Source organism: Hipposideros armiger, unplaced genomic scaffold, assembly GCF_001890085.2.
Source record: "Hipposideros armiger isolate ML-2016 unplaced genomic scaffold, ASM189008v1 scaffold_126, whole genome shotgun sequence".
NCBI lineage: Eukaryota > Metazoa > Chordata > Mammalia > Chiroptera > Hipposideridae > Hipposideros > Hipposideros armiger.
Window position 1 is genome coordinate 3,744,144 of NW_017731476.1, and position 14,843 is coordinate 3,758,986.

Consider the following 14,843-nt stretch of genomic DNA (forward strand, 5'->3'; position numbering starts at 1 on the left):
AACTGCCTTTTCTGGGAGGGCTGGTATAAACGTCCAGCCCCTTTCGTTAGGTCCACCCTCCCACCCCACCCCCTGCCACTAGCACAAGTGTTTTTTGTTCTATCTTCTCCCAGACTTTCCTGGGCCACACGTAGCTCTTATCTAGCCAGGGCAAGAGAGCATGGGGCCATGTCTCAGTGTTATGCCCCCTCTAGCATGTCATCACAGTGACTTGGAAGAATGCAACTGTCCACAGGGAGAAGGCACCCTGCCTGGGATGCTCTGTTTTCTGCAATTTCCTGATGTTCTTGATAAGGCCCTGTGTCAGGCTGCCCTACTCTCTCCTTTATTCTTTGAAATGGCTTCCTTGAATAAGTTCATCTTTCCAATCATCTGAGGCTATTTGGAATCTTATCCTTGGTCTTCTTCTCCCCAGCCATCCCCCTTCCTTCCCTTAGGTCCTACAAAGTGCCATTGGACTTCTCGCTGCCACAGTATTTTTTTTTAAAGATTTTTATTGGGGAATTGGGGGATGGGAACAGCACTGGGGAATTGGGGGAAGGGTAACAGACAAGTTACTGTCGTTTTGTTCTTCAGTATAGTTGTGGAGGACGTTGCTTCACTGGCCCAAGTTGGCACCATCATTGTGCTCTTCCTGGGTGAGGCAGATCAGTCGTCGGCCTCTGGACAGCCGCTCACTGCAGCTTCTGGCTGCTCACACTGGCTGCTGGCTACACACGGTAGCCTATGGCAACCCACTGCAGCAGGGGCTGCAGCCTACGCGGTTGCCGGCGACTCACAGCAGCCCAGCTCCAAGTTGAGCTGTTGTTCAGCATCTTAGCTGTAGAGCTTAGTGTCACTGGCCCTCATATGTGGGATCCGAACTGGGGCCCTCTGGCATCCCAAGCCAGCTCTTAACCAATGCACCACTCGGCTAGCCCTGCCACAGTCTTTTAGTGGGGACAGCCGGCTCTTTTGTCCCCAGAAAAAACCCTCAGAAGAGTCAGGATCCACAGCTCTCTGTATCTCCCTATCAAGGTCTCTGATGTGCGTCTCCCAAAGCCCCTCCTTCTTTATTCTTGGAAATCCCCACCTGCACCATGACAGGCCAGCGGCTCATGACGCTGTGGTTTCAAGCTGGAAACTTAGCTATGAGGAAGAAGGCAGTAGTGTGTGTCCCTGGCCATTCCCGTCCATAGCTCCAGCCCAACCCATCCCAGGACGCTGCTTAGTACTGGGAAGCTGATGGGGAGGTGACCTTAGACTCTCCTGGTCCCGTCACTGGTCACTGGACACTCCCTGGACCCCGTTGTAGGAGGCAGGTGGCACAGTGAGCCACATGAACCAGACCCAGACTGTGGAGCCAGTTTCAATTCCCTCACTCGCTAGCTGCCTGACCCTGGGCAAGGCAGTTAACCTTCCTAGTCCTGTTTCCTTTTTCACAAAACGAGGGTAATGGTGATATCTTCCTCAGAGGGTCACTGTGAGGATTAACTAATACCCCAAGAATGCTCAGGACAGGCCTGGCACACACTTGGTGATCAGTAAATATTAGCTGTATACACCAGGCACCCTACCAGGGGTCTGGGATACAGAAAAAGAGGCACAGAGACTCTCAGTGGGGAAAGTAGTGAGTGAAAAAAAGTAGTAATGGAGTGCAAGGGATGAAGGAGGGGCCTGAGGAAGAGGAAGAGAGGTCAGGAGGGCTTCCTGGAGGGGGTGGTGTTCTAAAGACTGAGCAGGATTCCCTAAATAAGAAGGGAGGAAGGGTAGTTGGTGCAGAGAGCCACAGGCTCAAGGACACAGGTGAGGAAGGGGGCATCTCAAGGGGAAGAGATGGGGAGGGCCTGATAGGAGACCACCAGGGGTCTAGCTAGCCCAGGGGTCGGCAAACTTTTGAGACAGAAGAGTCACCAGGGGTCGGCAAACTGCGGCTCGCGAGCCACAGGCTCTGAAGTAAAATTGAAAATGAAAATAACACTATCATAGTTTCATTTGTAAATATTTTTTTTAAAGATTTCTTTATTGGGGAATTGGGGGGATGGGAACAGCGCTAGGGAATTGGGGGAAGGGAAACAGACAAGTTGCTGTCGTTTTGTTCTTCAGTATAGTTGTGGAGGACGTTGCTTCATTGGCCCAAGTTGGCACCATCATTGTGCTCTTCCCGGGTGAGGCAGATCAGTCGCTGGCTTCTGGACGGCCACTCACTGTGGCTGCTGGCCGCTCACGCTGGCTGCTGGCTACATACGGTAGCCCATGGCAACCCACTGCCACAGGGGCTGCAGCCTACGCCGTCGCCGGCGACTCACGGCAGCCCAGCTCCAGGTTGAGCTGTTGTTCAGCATCTTAGCTGTGGAGGGCAGTGTCACTGGCCCTCATATGTGGGATCCGAACCGGGGCCTTCTGGTGTCCCAAACTAGTTCTTAACCATCGCGCCACTCGGCCGGCCCTCATTTGTAAAGTTTTTAAAAAATATTATTCACATAATGGTGATTATGTAAAAATATATTTATGGCTCTCGAGTAATTTTTATTTATTTAAAAAACATTTTTTTAAGACTTTATTGGGGAATCGGGGAAGGGGAACAGACAAGTTACTGTCCTTTGTTCTTCAGTCTAGTTGTGGAGGACATCGTGTCACTCGCCTATGTTGGTATTATCATTGCGTTCTTCGCAGGTGAGGCAGATCGGTTGCCAGCCACTGGACGCCGCTCCCGGTGGTTCTTAGCAGCCCACGCCAGCTGCCAGCCACTCACAGTATCTTATGGGAGCCCACTGCAGCTCCACTGCAGCCTACATCTTCACCGGCAACTCATGGCAGCCCAGCTCCAGGTTGAGCTGTTATTCACCATCTTAGCTGTAGAGGGCACAGCGTCACTGGCCCTAATGTGGGATCTGAACTGCGGCCCTGCTGTTCAGAGCTGGCATCCCAAGTCAACTCTTAACCAACGCGCTACTCGGCCGGCCCTCGAATAATTTTTAAATTGTTGTGAGGGACAGGATTGGCTCTTCCAGGGGTCTGCAAACTTTTGAGACGGAACGTACCCAAAGAGCCGCATGTGGCTTGCGAGCTGCAGTTTGCCAACCTCTAGGCTAGCCTGTGTCAGGAGGATGGTGAAGGATTCTAGCAGGGGAATAACTGGTTAGATGTGCCAGTTAGAAAGAGCTTGTGGCTTTAAGATGAAGAATGGGTTGGTGGCAGGGGCAGGGGTGGGGGTGGGGGAGGAGTAAGACAGAAGGCTGCCTATGTAGAGGTGGTAAAAAGAACCAGGCCAGAAATGAAGGCCTACCCAAGGGGCAGGGGGTGGCGGGTGGGGGCAGAGCTGAGCGCTGGAAAGCAGAGGAACCTCAGGGCTAGTGAGTAATGAAGAGTGAGCAGTGGCGTGACTGGAAGGCTGCCGGTGCAAGCAGCTGGATGGATGGTTGTGTCTCTTGCCCAAAATGGAAAGAACCTAATGGTAGCTTGTGGTGATGGGGGTTGGGGTGAGCTCAGTTTGAGATATGCTGGTTTGAGGTGTCAGCAGCCCCACTGGAGACCCAGTGTGACATCTCATACCAGAACTTGGGCAGAAAATGAGAGGACAGAGAGCAAAGCTGACCTCCTTCATTACCCTGATGAGGGAACTGTCTCCTGACTTCCCAGTCTCAGGATTTCAGTCATTCTGGGGTTATGTGCGTTTTGCCCACTGCTGTGCTCCTAACTGCTGCGAACTGTCCTGCCACTCCTTTCCTTGGCCTGAATTTTCCCCTTGCACACAGCTTCCCTGGCCCCCCAGCCAGCTCTAGCTCCCTGGCCTGGGCTCCCATAGCTCTGGACCCTGAGTGCCTGGAGTTATGGAGGGTGGGCTGGAAAGGTGTAGATGAAGGACTAGATTGCCCAGGAACAGGCACGGTGTGGTGGGAATGGGGGTGGAGGGGAAGTCCTGGGAACCATCCCAAGGCTCGGGCCTGTCCTTGTTCCTCCTTGTGACTCCAGAAAGAAATAAAGGTGTCAGGGCTGTAGGAGATGAGCTGGAAAGAGTGGAGAGGGTGTGGGTGGGAACCGGGCTGCAGCAGCAGAGAGGCCCATTCAGACAGCCTGACAAATGTCCCTCAGCTTACAGAAATGGTGGCTACCAGTGACCATGGCAAGGTCAAGGAGCTGGGGAGGGAAGGAGGAGGGCAGGTGAGGTGGAGACACAGACTTAAGATCCTTCTTTCTAGAAGTCAGAGTCTAGGGCAAGGAAGAGGGTGGCAGAGGGCGGTGGGGAGGGCTCTAGCCATCTGGTGGCCTCCTCTCTTTTGAAACAGGACAGACCTGGCACTTCTGTGGGTTGCAAGTTCAGAGGATGGCAGAATCGGCCTCACCAAGAAGAGGGTGGGAGGGAGTTTCCTATTGTAGAAGGTGGAGCTAAGAGTCCAGCTAGTCAGCCAGGCCAGGGGACCTCACAGTCCACGTGGGGTTGATGACAGCTGCCACCCAGGATGTTCAGGGAGAGTGCTTTAATGATGAGACTGGAGCTTGGAGCTCAAGGGAGATCCAGAAGGCAGTCACCCAAGGCTCCTGAAAGGGAGGGGACAAAAGGGCAGAGGGAACCAGACCTGGTGGGTAGATAAGGGGGTCAGTTGGGGTGCTGGCCCGCTACATAGGATCAGCAGGGCAGTGTCAGTCCCAGGCCAGGCAGTGAGCTGGGCTGGAACCACTGGCCGCTGCTCCAGAAATAAGGGCAGCCTTCCAGGTACAGTCTTTGCTGGAGATAGGCAGGACAAGGACCCCAGAACGTGCAGAAATCCTGGGGAGCCTCCACAGGTCGCAACACTGACGGGCTTCAAACCAGTCATGCCTACATCTTCAGGGGCAGAGACACACCTTCCCCTGCTGAAGTTTGGGTTCCTGATGCAAAAGGGGACAGATGCGGGGAAGGGGGTTCTTTTTCCTAGGAAGCAAGGGGAGAAGTCACCATTTGCTAGGTCGGGGGCTGGTGGGTCTGGGTCTGGAGGAGACTGGGGACGGGATCGGGTGGGGCGACCAAGGAACACAGGTGTGCTGCAGGCAGAGGCCAGGGCTTCATAGGTGGGTAGGACTTTTGGGGGAGTGCAGCAGAACAGATTGGCGACCGGGACTTGGGGTTTTGGCTCTGTCTTCTCGGACCCTCAGATCGTTCCAAGAGGTGTGAGGACGCACGAGGGAATACAGTGGTCCTGGGTCACTGAGTGTAAGGCGGTGAGAACTCGGCCGCCAGGCCCCACGCTGCAAAAGCAAAGGAAAGCAATCCACTGAACGATACACCAGCTGGCGCTGGGGCAGCCGCAGGGGAGGCGGGGCACCTCCACGTCCTGCCCCGTATGCTAATATAGCGCGCCATCGCCCCGCCCCGGCCGGGGAACCGGACGGGTTCGGCGCCGAGGGTTCGAGAGACTCGCGGCGTTCGGCAGCGCACCCGCAGAAGCCGAGGTGGGGCGGAACGCCGGAGTCGGGCCAGCGGGCGGCGGCACAGTGCGGGGGAGGTCAGCTGGCCGTTAAGGAGTCCTGGAGCTGTGGCGCCCCCAGTCGGTGCCAAGTGGTATGGCCCGCGGGGGCGGGGCCCGGGTCATGTGACGCGGCCGCGGCCGCCATTTTGTTCTGCGGTTCTGGTATTTAGAGCGCAGCGGCTGACAGGCGGATCGCCTTCGCAGCCGTCAGACAGCTCGCCTCGCACTCGCCGCCCGCCGCCCGCCGCCCGCCAGCCCGCAGTCTGCCCGCCGCGTTCGGCCCGTCGTCGCCCCCGCCTTTGCCCGCTGAGCTCGCTCTCTCCCCACCGCAGACATGTCCGAGACCAAGAGCGGACCCGAGTACGCCTCCTTTTTCGCAGTCATGGGCGCCTCGGCCGCCATGGTCTTCAGCGGTGAGCGCCGCAGCAGGAGGGACCCGGGAAGCGGGGGGCGTGCGGGGCTTGTGCCCGCAGCTCGCCAGGGTTCGGTGTGTGACGTCACTCTGACGTAATTCCGAGCTGTTCGGGGTCCCGGGCCTCACGTGACCGCGGGCGGGGGTCCGGGCCCAGAGAGCTGCAGGGTCCGTCGGGTGTCTGGGAGTGTAGAGCATGTGGGGTGGGCCGGGATCCGGCTTCCAGGGGGCTCCCGGTCGGCGTTGGTGCGGGGGTGGGGCGGCGGCCCTGCTGCCATCTTAGCCCCAAGAGAGACTAGAGGCTGGGGTGGGGGCGCGCTGTCCTGCGCCTGCTCGGCATTCGTCCCCCCAGTCCTGCGGGCAGGTGTGACATCACACCTCGGAAAGCCACCCCGACGCGGGGCCGGCCCTTATCGGGGGCCGGGGGTGGGGGATCCGGCCCTAGCCCTTCCCGCAGAGGTCCACAGCCCTCGCCCTTGGCGGCTTGGGCCGGCGCGGGTCAGGTGGGACTGTACCCAGAGGCAGGTGCTTCCGGTTAGGGCTTGTCACTGTTTCCCAATAGCCTTGTGTGGGTTGGTTGGATAAACTGGGCTGAGCAGGGTTGGCCCTGAGAGCAGGGACCCGAGGGTGGGAGTGTGTGGAATTGAGGGGAAGGGGAGGGTCAGACAGGCTGAGGATGAAGGATGAATGTCTGGAAGTTAGGCCAGCATCAGCGCTGTGTTGTGTGGACGATTGCCGAGAGTCTGCTTTGGGGTGGGTGAGATGGTCGCACTAGAGCCTCAGAGTTGAGGGGGTTGGGTCTTTGCCCTTAGGAGAGCTTTTCATTCAGTGCCTGCCGCAATGAATGAGAATGAATGAATGAATGAGTGAATGACCTTCCTCCCCTTTCCTGAGGCCCAGACTTGGGAAGGACTGTCCTAGGCATAGAGAAGGGGCTTCCTAGGGTTCTTTATGGCACCCTGCTTTTGAATTGGGTCTTGACAGTCCTAGGTGTCAAATTTAGTGAAAATTGGTCTACTTGGGGAGAGAGCCCTTTAGGCCAGGCCCAGAAATGTGGAACCCAGGGAGGTGAGTCCTGGCCCAGCTGCAGCCCCCAAGGACTGGTCTGGCCTGGTCTGGGTCTGGTTTTGGGCTTTGATGACAAAGCCCTGCCCCGCCTTGCCTGGTGGATTGGGAGGCTCCCTGTGCAGGTTTGTGGAGGGTTTGAACTCCAAACAGTCTCTGCTGACTGTAAACACTTGTGGGGTAGGGGCTTGGGGGCTCTGCTCTCCTGGGGGCCTGCCTCTGCTTGGGCCTGCCTGGGCCTGCCTTCCAGTCACGAGCTGCTGAGTGAGCTCTGCCCTTCCCATCATGTGCAAGTAAAGAATCATTTGTGGTGGAAGAAGTGGTCTAGACTTCCCCTTCCCACTGGGACAACGCCTGCTGTTTCCACATCTTCAGAGGCTGATTGCTTTCCAGTGTCTCCCAGCAGCCTTCCATGCCCCATCCCCCCAATCTTTTCTGCTTTGCCTGGCCATCTGTGGGGTGCTGCTTGTGGCTGTCATTCATTCATTCAACAAGTCTTGATTGAGCTCCTATATGCCAAGCACAGGAGATGGAGACATCAGTGAATAAAACAAGATCCCTGCCCACATGGGATTCTGGCTGTCACTGCTGGCTCCTGAAATCCTAAGTTTACTCCCAATCCCTTTTTCTGTACCCAGCTCCTGGCCTCCTTCTGGTTACCAGGTGCTTCTCTTCTTCTCCTTGTAGAACCTGGTACTTTTGGACAGAGCCTGATCAGCAGGTCTCCAAAAGTTAACAGAACAGGATAGCACTGGTCCAGGGCTTTTCTGCTTGCCCTAGGCTCCTGGGGGCTGGGGCCATGCATTCCTGTTGGCCTAAATGAAGCTCCACTCCTGCACCCCTCCCCACATGGGGCTTATGTGGTCCTACTGTAGTCAACTTCTTACTTCATTTTTCCCTCTAAACATGCCGTTTTCTCCAAGGCTTGTCTTAATCTGTTTCCTTGTGCCTGCCTTAACTGAACAAGCTTCTCAATTCTCGGGTGTCGCAGCCCGGCTGACTCCAAGCTCTGTCCCCAGCTCCTGGCCTAGATTGCCCCTGGCCTGCCTAGTGCTTGGCTGATTGGTCTTTTTACAATCAAACAAGGCCCATGCACTCTCAGGCCTTCCCCCAGTCCCCATCTCAGCTTCCCCTTTTTTCTTGTGACAAAATTCCCTTCAATTCTTTCTTCATCATGTCTTCCACAAAACTGTCAGTTGTTCCTTTTCCGTATTTTCTCTGACTTCCTCCCTGCTCATGAGTACCCTGTATTTGGTGCTGTGTTCCCGGTACTGCCATCTGATCCCAGTCTTTCTGTTTCCCACTCCACCTGGAACACCGTCAGGCTTGACCTCCCGAGCTAATGTCCAGGACCTCCCCGGATAACTACCACTGCGGGCCAGACTGCCTTTCCCTCCTGATGGTCATCCCTGCTTCTTTCTTTTGTTCCTCTTGTTTTCTCCCCACCCCCAGCCACATGATCTCCCTGCTGCCCTCTGAGAGAAGGGCCCAGCTCAATTCCCACTTCTGGCATGCCATGCCACTGCCTGCCATACTGAGTTCCCTGTAAATGTTTTCCCATCCAGTGCCACACAGCAGCCTGTTCCCTTCTCCTTGAGTGATGAGCCGTGGTGCTGGCCCTTGCACATGTGACACAGCCTTACATGTTGGGTCTGTAGTAGGAGTCCAAAGAATGCACTGCAATCAGGAGAGTTCCAGGAAAGGCTTCACGAAGACTGATCCTGAGCCCCAGGCTGAATGTCTAAGCATGGCAGTGTTGAGGTGCCTCTGGGACCATGTGGAGGAGGCAGTGCAGGTCTCTCTGTCCCAAACCCTGCTTCCTCCCTCTAGTTGCTCCCCATCTGGTGCCATCTTGGTTGGTGTCTTCATTCATGCTGTTTGGAATTTTCCTGCTCATTATTACCCCTCCTCTCAGATGTCACTTCTTCTTTGAAGCCCTTCCCAGACTGCCCTCCCCCCCCACACACACACACTTTCCTGGAACATGACGCTGTGCTTGGAGGTGACACATCTGTCTCTTCACCAGGCTTAGAACCCTGGGAAGGCAGTGCCCCTGACCTCACCCCTGCTTGGTGGTGAGCAGAGCGACCCAAATAGGTGAATAAAATGCCCAAGTTGGTGAATAAAATGTGCAGAGGAATGGGGATCATCCTGGTCCCTTTCATCTCTGACCCATGTCATCCTCTGGTCAAGAAGCACTGGGACCCTGGAGAGCAGGTGGCAGAATTGCTGCTTGGGTCCCGTGTAACCCTGTTCTGTGAAAGGGTTACTGGACTTCAAAGACAGAGGCGAGGAGAGGGGAACTTTCAGGAAGGCAGCATACCCTAGGAAGAGGGAGGAGGACAGCCCTAGAGCCTCCCACCCCCATTACTTGAGGCCTTGGGTAGAAGCTAGGCTTCTGGGAGGTCTGCCAAGGCTACACAGTTGGGCTGGGTGATGGCTCCACAGCCCTGCCATTTTCCTGTGCCCTGTCCTCTCCTTGGCTCGCCCTTTCTGGTTATTAAGAAAGGATTCTCCAAATTTGAGGTGTGCTCAGCCCATTGACAGATGCAAGCCCTCCCAGCAGTATGTTCCAAGGCCAGGAGTGATGGGGAGTTCACCAGGCAGGGTGGGGAGTCGGGGAAGCTTTGGCCTGAGAGGATAGGACTTGCCAGGCCAATTCCCCGGAACAGTGGTCAGACCCTTTGTGCAGTGGGGCTCTTAACAGCATGTCCCTGGGCGTAGCCCCAGGTCTAGCCGACTGACCACGACATCTGGGCTACTGAGATGCAGTGCTTTCATGCTTTTCCAGGCCTTTTCTGACCTGAGTGCCTGGGACTTTAGGTGGGACAAAAGGTGTCCAGAATCTCCAATAGGGTTTCAGAGGCCCAGTTGTCTGCTCCCCCATGTGACTGGGCTGCCGGCCTGTCAGAGCTCCACCTTTTGGGTTGTGGGCAGCTGAGCTAAGGTGCTTTGGCAGCATGGGGTCTGTATAGCAGACTTAGGGAGTGCTGGAGAGCATGGTTCGGGGATTTCTAGCAGAGCAGGAGGCCAGATAGGCCCTGCAGCCATAAGGGCCTCTGGTAGAGGAAGGAAACAGCTACCTGGGTTCCTTGAGTGCGGGGCTGTGACTTATCCCTGAGGGCCACCTCCTGGCCCTGGCTGGGTGCCACCTTCATCTCCCCCTGCCTGTTATAACATGAGGTGGCCCTCAACTGTGCCAGAGCTAACCCCAGTGTCCTGGCCCCAGATGCTCTGGGCTCACTTCACCTCTTCTCTCCCCATCCCCAGCCCTGGGCGCTGCCTATGGTACAGCCAAGAGTGGCACCGGTATCGCAGCCATGTCAGTCATGCGGCCAGAGCTGATCATGAAGTCCATTATCCCAGTGGTCATGGCTGGTATCATTGCCATCTATGGCCTGGTGGTAGCAGTCCTCATCGCCAACTCCCTGACTGAAGGCATCAGTCTCTACAAGTGAGTACGTGGTTCCTTTCCTCATACCCTGCCCTGCCCCTGGTCAAGCCACTGGGAGGTCTGGGGAGCGGGCATTTGGCTGGTAGCCAGTGATGACCCATGCCCATCATCTCTCCCAGCAGGCACTAACGTCCATCTTGTGTCATTTCTCCCCCAGGAGTTTCCTCCAACTGGGCGCTGGTCTGAGTGTGGGCCTGAGTGGGCTGGCAGCTGGCTTTGCCATTGGCATTGTGGGGGACGCTGGTGTGCGGGGCACTGCCCAGCAGCCCCGACTATTCGTGGGCATGATCCTGATTCTCATCTTTGCGGAGGTGCTGGGCCTCTACGGTCTCATCGTCGCCCTCATCCTTTCCACAAAGTAGCCCCTCTCCAAGCCTACCAGCCACAGAATATGATGTAAAGACCACCCCCTCCTCATTCCAGAATGAACAGCCTGACACACATGCACGGGGCAGCTGCCCCCCCCCCCCCCCGTAGTTGGTCTTGTAAATGCGCAGTGTCCTAGTGCCCATTGTCTGTTGCCCCCACCCGCCCCGTGCCGTGGACATCTGGGCCCACTCATCACCCACCCAGGCCCCTCTGACCAGTGAGTTTGCAGGCCTCTGGCCGCCCCCACCCATCTACCTGCCCTAGAGTGCTCTGTGTATAAGGATGAATTAGAGTTGTCATTTTCTCTTCACTGGATGTTTATTTATAAAGATTTGACCTGTTCACACGTCTGTGGAGCAGCCCTCCGTCTCCCAGTTATATAGTATTCTTAAGTAGAGTGTCGCCTTGTGGGGTTACCGTGTGCCCTGAGACTTCTTGGATGGAACCACCGTCCTTCTGCTCCCGCTGTGGGGCCGTGTGCTGGGCCTGTCAGGCCCCGAGTCGTGTCCAATAAAGTTCTCGGATGTGACTGGACGCCTGTGTGCAGCGCTTGTGTGGACTGGGGGAGGGGAGAGAAGGCCGCCTGTTGGGCCGCCGCGTCACTGCAGACCACGGGTCACATGGGTGCGCCGGTCACGTGGCACGCACCTTAGTCAGCTGAGGGTCACATGATTGCGGCCGCGCTCCGGGTTGGGATTCTGCGCGGCGGGATTCGGCCACCGGGCTGCCGGCGCCCCCAGCTTGGCTGGGCTTACGCGGCTCAAGATGCGCAACGGGAAGGGCGCGGCATGGGCTCCGGTACTGCAGTTCACCAACTGTCGCATCCTGCGTGGCCGGAGGCTGCTCAGGTGGGGCGTAGGGCCACCAAGTGTGGAGCCGGGTGTTACTCGGGTGGGCGCCGGGGCCTGCGGGGGCCCGTGGGTGCAGGGCCAGGCCCTGCTGGGTGTGAGGCCAGCGTGGCGCAGGGCCCGGCAGTGCTGGGGTCGGCGCGAGAGCGGGCGGCAGCCGGTTGAGGGGAGGGGTATAGCGCCTGCGACCCGAGACCCCGCCCCTCTCTATCCGTAGGGAGGACTTGTGGGTGCGTGGGGGTCGCATTCTGGACCCAGAGAGGCTGTTCTTTGAAGAGAGGCTGGTAGCCGACGAGCAGCGGGACTGCGGGGGCTGCATCCTAGCGCCTGGTTTCATTGATGTGCAGATCAACGGTACGGTCCAGGGCCTGAGGGTGGAGACCCAGGAGAGGAGTTCAGAGCATCGTACGAACCCCTCTTTTCTGTGGCTGCAGGAGGATTTGGCGTTGACTTCTCACAGGCCACAGCGGATGTGGGTTCGGGAGTCGCCCTGGTAGCCCGTAAGATCCTATCGCATGGAGTCACCTCCTTCTGTCCCACCTTAGTCACCTCACCACCGGAGGTTTATCACAAGGTGAGGTCAGGCTCAGACCTCAAGCAAAAAGGGCCGAGAAGTAGCCAACCCTTTAATTTTCAAAATTCATCTCCTCTCCCCACAGATGCCCCTTGGCACTTGGGTCTGGCCTCATCTGCCGGCCTCCCTGCGCCTGGTCCTGGGGTCCTGCTCTCTGGGCTTTCTCATTCACTTGTCCCTCTGCCTGCCTCCCTAGATCCCCCTGCCATTGCCCGGCTGACTGCCTCTGCAGGTGTCCCCATAGGCCTCCACATTTGTTGCCTCAGCACCTTCATCTGCCCTATGCCCTCCCGACCCTGCAATGTGGCCACCTCCAGGCTCCAGAAAGGCCTCCTGGATGGAGGCTGCTGGGGACCTTCCGATTGCCACATCCTTAGCCGCTTCTCAGGCTCTTCCCCCCTAACCTGTCTGGTATGTGACTCCTATAAACACACCTTGCAGAGAGAAGCGCCATTGTACTCCAGGCTTCCTCTGGTGCTCTCGCCTACATCCCACACCTTCCCACTTTCCTTCCTAGCTGCAAGTCCTGCCACTCAGGTGTCACGGGTCCTTTATCCTTGAAGACATTTTATATTTTTGTGCAGGTTCTCCACTTTATTCTTTGCCACATTTTATTATTTGGTCTTGTTCTCTCTCTGTGTATGTTGTTCTTTTTTTCTGAGTTGTTTGAGAGTAAGTTGTATACATCATACCTCTTTACTCCTTAACATTTAACTATTTCTGAAAAACATGGGTATTCTGTTCAAACACAATAGTTATTGACTTTAGGAAATTAACACTTACTGTTTAATCTACCATTTTTGTTCCAGTTTTGTAGTTTTTTTCTTCCATTACACCGATTGCATTGTCCTCAGTGGGGTGTGTGGACACAGTCAGAGCCGGGAGCTGTGTGAGGTGGGGTGTGGGCCCCTGACATCTGTCAGCTGGGAGACTGGGACAATCCTTATTCTTTTCTGAGCTTCTGTTTCCTCAAACTTAAAGTGAGAGTAATCATGGTGTCCATCTCTTAGGGTCATGGGGTGTTCCCCAGCTCTCCCATCATAGAGTCAAATGTTAAAAGACAAGCTCACCTTCCTGCTGCAAACTGGTACCTGGTTCTGTGTTTTCTCTCCTGTTCATCATTCCATGATTTACCCTGCCAGGAATCTGGGAACATGCCCGCTCTCTTGTCCTCCTTGTTCTTTGTCCTCCCCCTTCATGGTCCCCACCAGTGAGGCTTAGAAACTGCTCTTAGTTTTCTGAAGAGTCGCCTCCCCTCCCTCCTTATCTGCAGGCTAAACCCCACCCTCCTGAACTTTCCCTCCCTACCTGCCAAGCCTCTGCTCTCTCCCCAGGCACATTCCAGCAGGTCCAGGCAGTTGATTGCCTGTCCCCCAGCCTTCTACCTGAAGGCCTGTGCATTGCTGTGTCTGCTGCACCAGCTGGCCCACATGCCGCCCCAAGCACATTCCCCTATTGCAATACAGACTACAAGGTCTTTTTCCTTAGAAGGAGTTTCTGGCCACTAGGACTTAACATTTACTTACCAGCACTCATCACCCTCCCATAAACACTTACAGGATGAAGACCTTGGGAGGCAGAATAGTAAACTGATGTATAGTGGAAATCATGGAGGGCTTTGAATATGAAAAACTTAATACGGGTATCATCTTGGAAACTATAGGTCTGCTCACTTGGATATCTCTGTTGTACCCCCCCACCTTCTACCCCCACCTTCCTCCAGGGTCCATTCTCACTGGGCAGAACTGAATTGCCACGTTGTCAGAAGTTACCCATGTCCTTCGTCATCATGTTGTGGTCCACTGAGACCACCTGCTCTTTTTCTGGGGTCTCATCGAAAGATCTGCTTGCATTGTTCTCTGCTCAGGTCCATTTCTGCTGAGCCAAGATCAGCCACCTGGTCAGGGTGGCAGCCAGCCCTCTGGTCCCCCACGCCCTCTACACTTTGACCTTTCCCACTGCTTTCCTGCCTTGAAGGCACCTCATTCCCTTCACCGTCCGACTGTCTTTTATTCTGTTCTCTCTACTTAGTGCTCTCTCACTTTCCCTCTTAAAAACACTATTCTGGAAAAACTGAGCCGTTGCCTTATCTTTTTTTTTTTTTTCCTTTAATCTTTAGTGAACTTATATATGTCACATAGCTTGTTAGGGAAAACAGCAGCCCTTTGCCCCCATCAGTTCCCACCGAGGGACAATCACTTTCAACCCAGTTGACCCTTTGGAATTTGCCCTCATATATGCTTTGACTCCTGCTCGACTTTTCAGTTTAGGGCAGTATGCATTTCCTTCTCATCAGGAAAGATAATAATTGGCTCGCTGTGGCCCCTGAGCCCTCTTTCATGCCCTTCCAACCCCGCATCGTCTCCAAAGAGTTTCTTATAATTTTGGTTAGATAAGTCCTCAGGGCTGTGTAAAGGGGACTTGTAGCACATTTATATTTTCTTACCTATCAACTCTGTTTTCCTTGGAGTTAATACTCTATTTGCTTAGTTTTTTAATCTACTGACTCAATTCCTGGCTTTCTGCCAGTTGTCTCACTCTTTTTGGGGGATATTTAGACACACTAAGGGTTCCATCTTCCTATGAAAGGCTTTGGGACCTGCTCTAACAGAACTGGCTGCTGGCCTCACTGGCCGAGCTGTCCTGGAAGCCCCCTTGCCCTCACCTGGGGGTCTCCTGGCCTCTTTCTGCT

The 14,843-nt window shown here is 55.5% G+C and overlaps 2 protein-coding genes across 9 annotated transcripts in view; both read left to right on the forward strand.

The window, feature by feature from the left end:
* Window positions 1-5,414: 5,414 nt before the first annotated feature.
* On the forward strand, window positions 5,415-11,263 carry ATP6V0C (ATPase H+ transporting V0 subunit c). The gene is made up of 3 exons (XM_019648664.1): window positions 5,415-5,842; window positions 10,177-10,360; window positions 10,518-11,263. Exons 1-3 carry the CDS (start codon window positions 5,764-5,766, stop codon window positions 10,720-10,722), a joined length of 468 nt encoding a protein of 155 aa, XP_019504209.1. The 5' UTR covers window positions 5,415-5,763; the 3' UTR covers window positions 10,723-11,263.
* A 92-nt stretch (window positions 11,264-11,355) lies between these two features.
* AMDHD2 (amidohydrolase domain containing 2) overlaps window positions 11,356-14,843 on the forward strand; it is a 28,987-nt gene continuing 25,499 nt past the window's right edge. For 7 of the 8 annotated variants that reach the window (XR_002124697.1, XR_002124698.1, XR_002124699.1 and 4 more), the window contains exons 1-3: window positions 11,401-11,577; window positions 11,795-11,931; window positions 12,012-12,151. Coding sequence is in view for 3 of the 8 variants with exons in the window: in XM_019648661.1 (XP_019504206.1) it covers window positions 11,495-11,577; window positions 11,795-11,931; window positions 12,012-12,151 (360 nt within the window). In the remaining 5 variants the exon portion in view is untranslated. Of the gene's footprint in view, window positions 11,578-11,794; window positions 11,932-12,011; window positions 12,152-14,843 lie in introns of all 8 variants that reach the window. The other variant, XM_019648662.1, reaches the window with a different exon arrangement.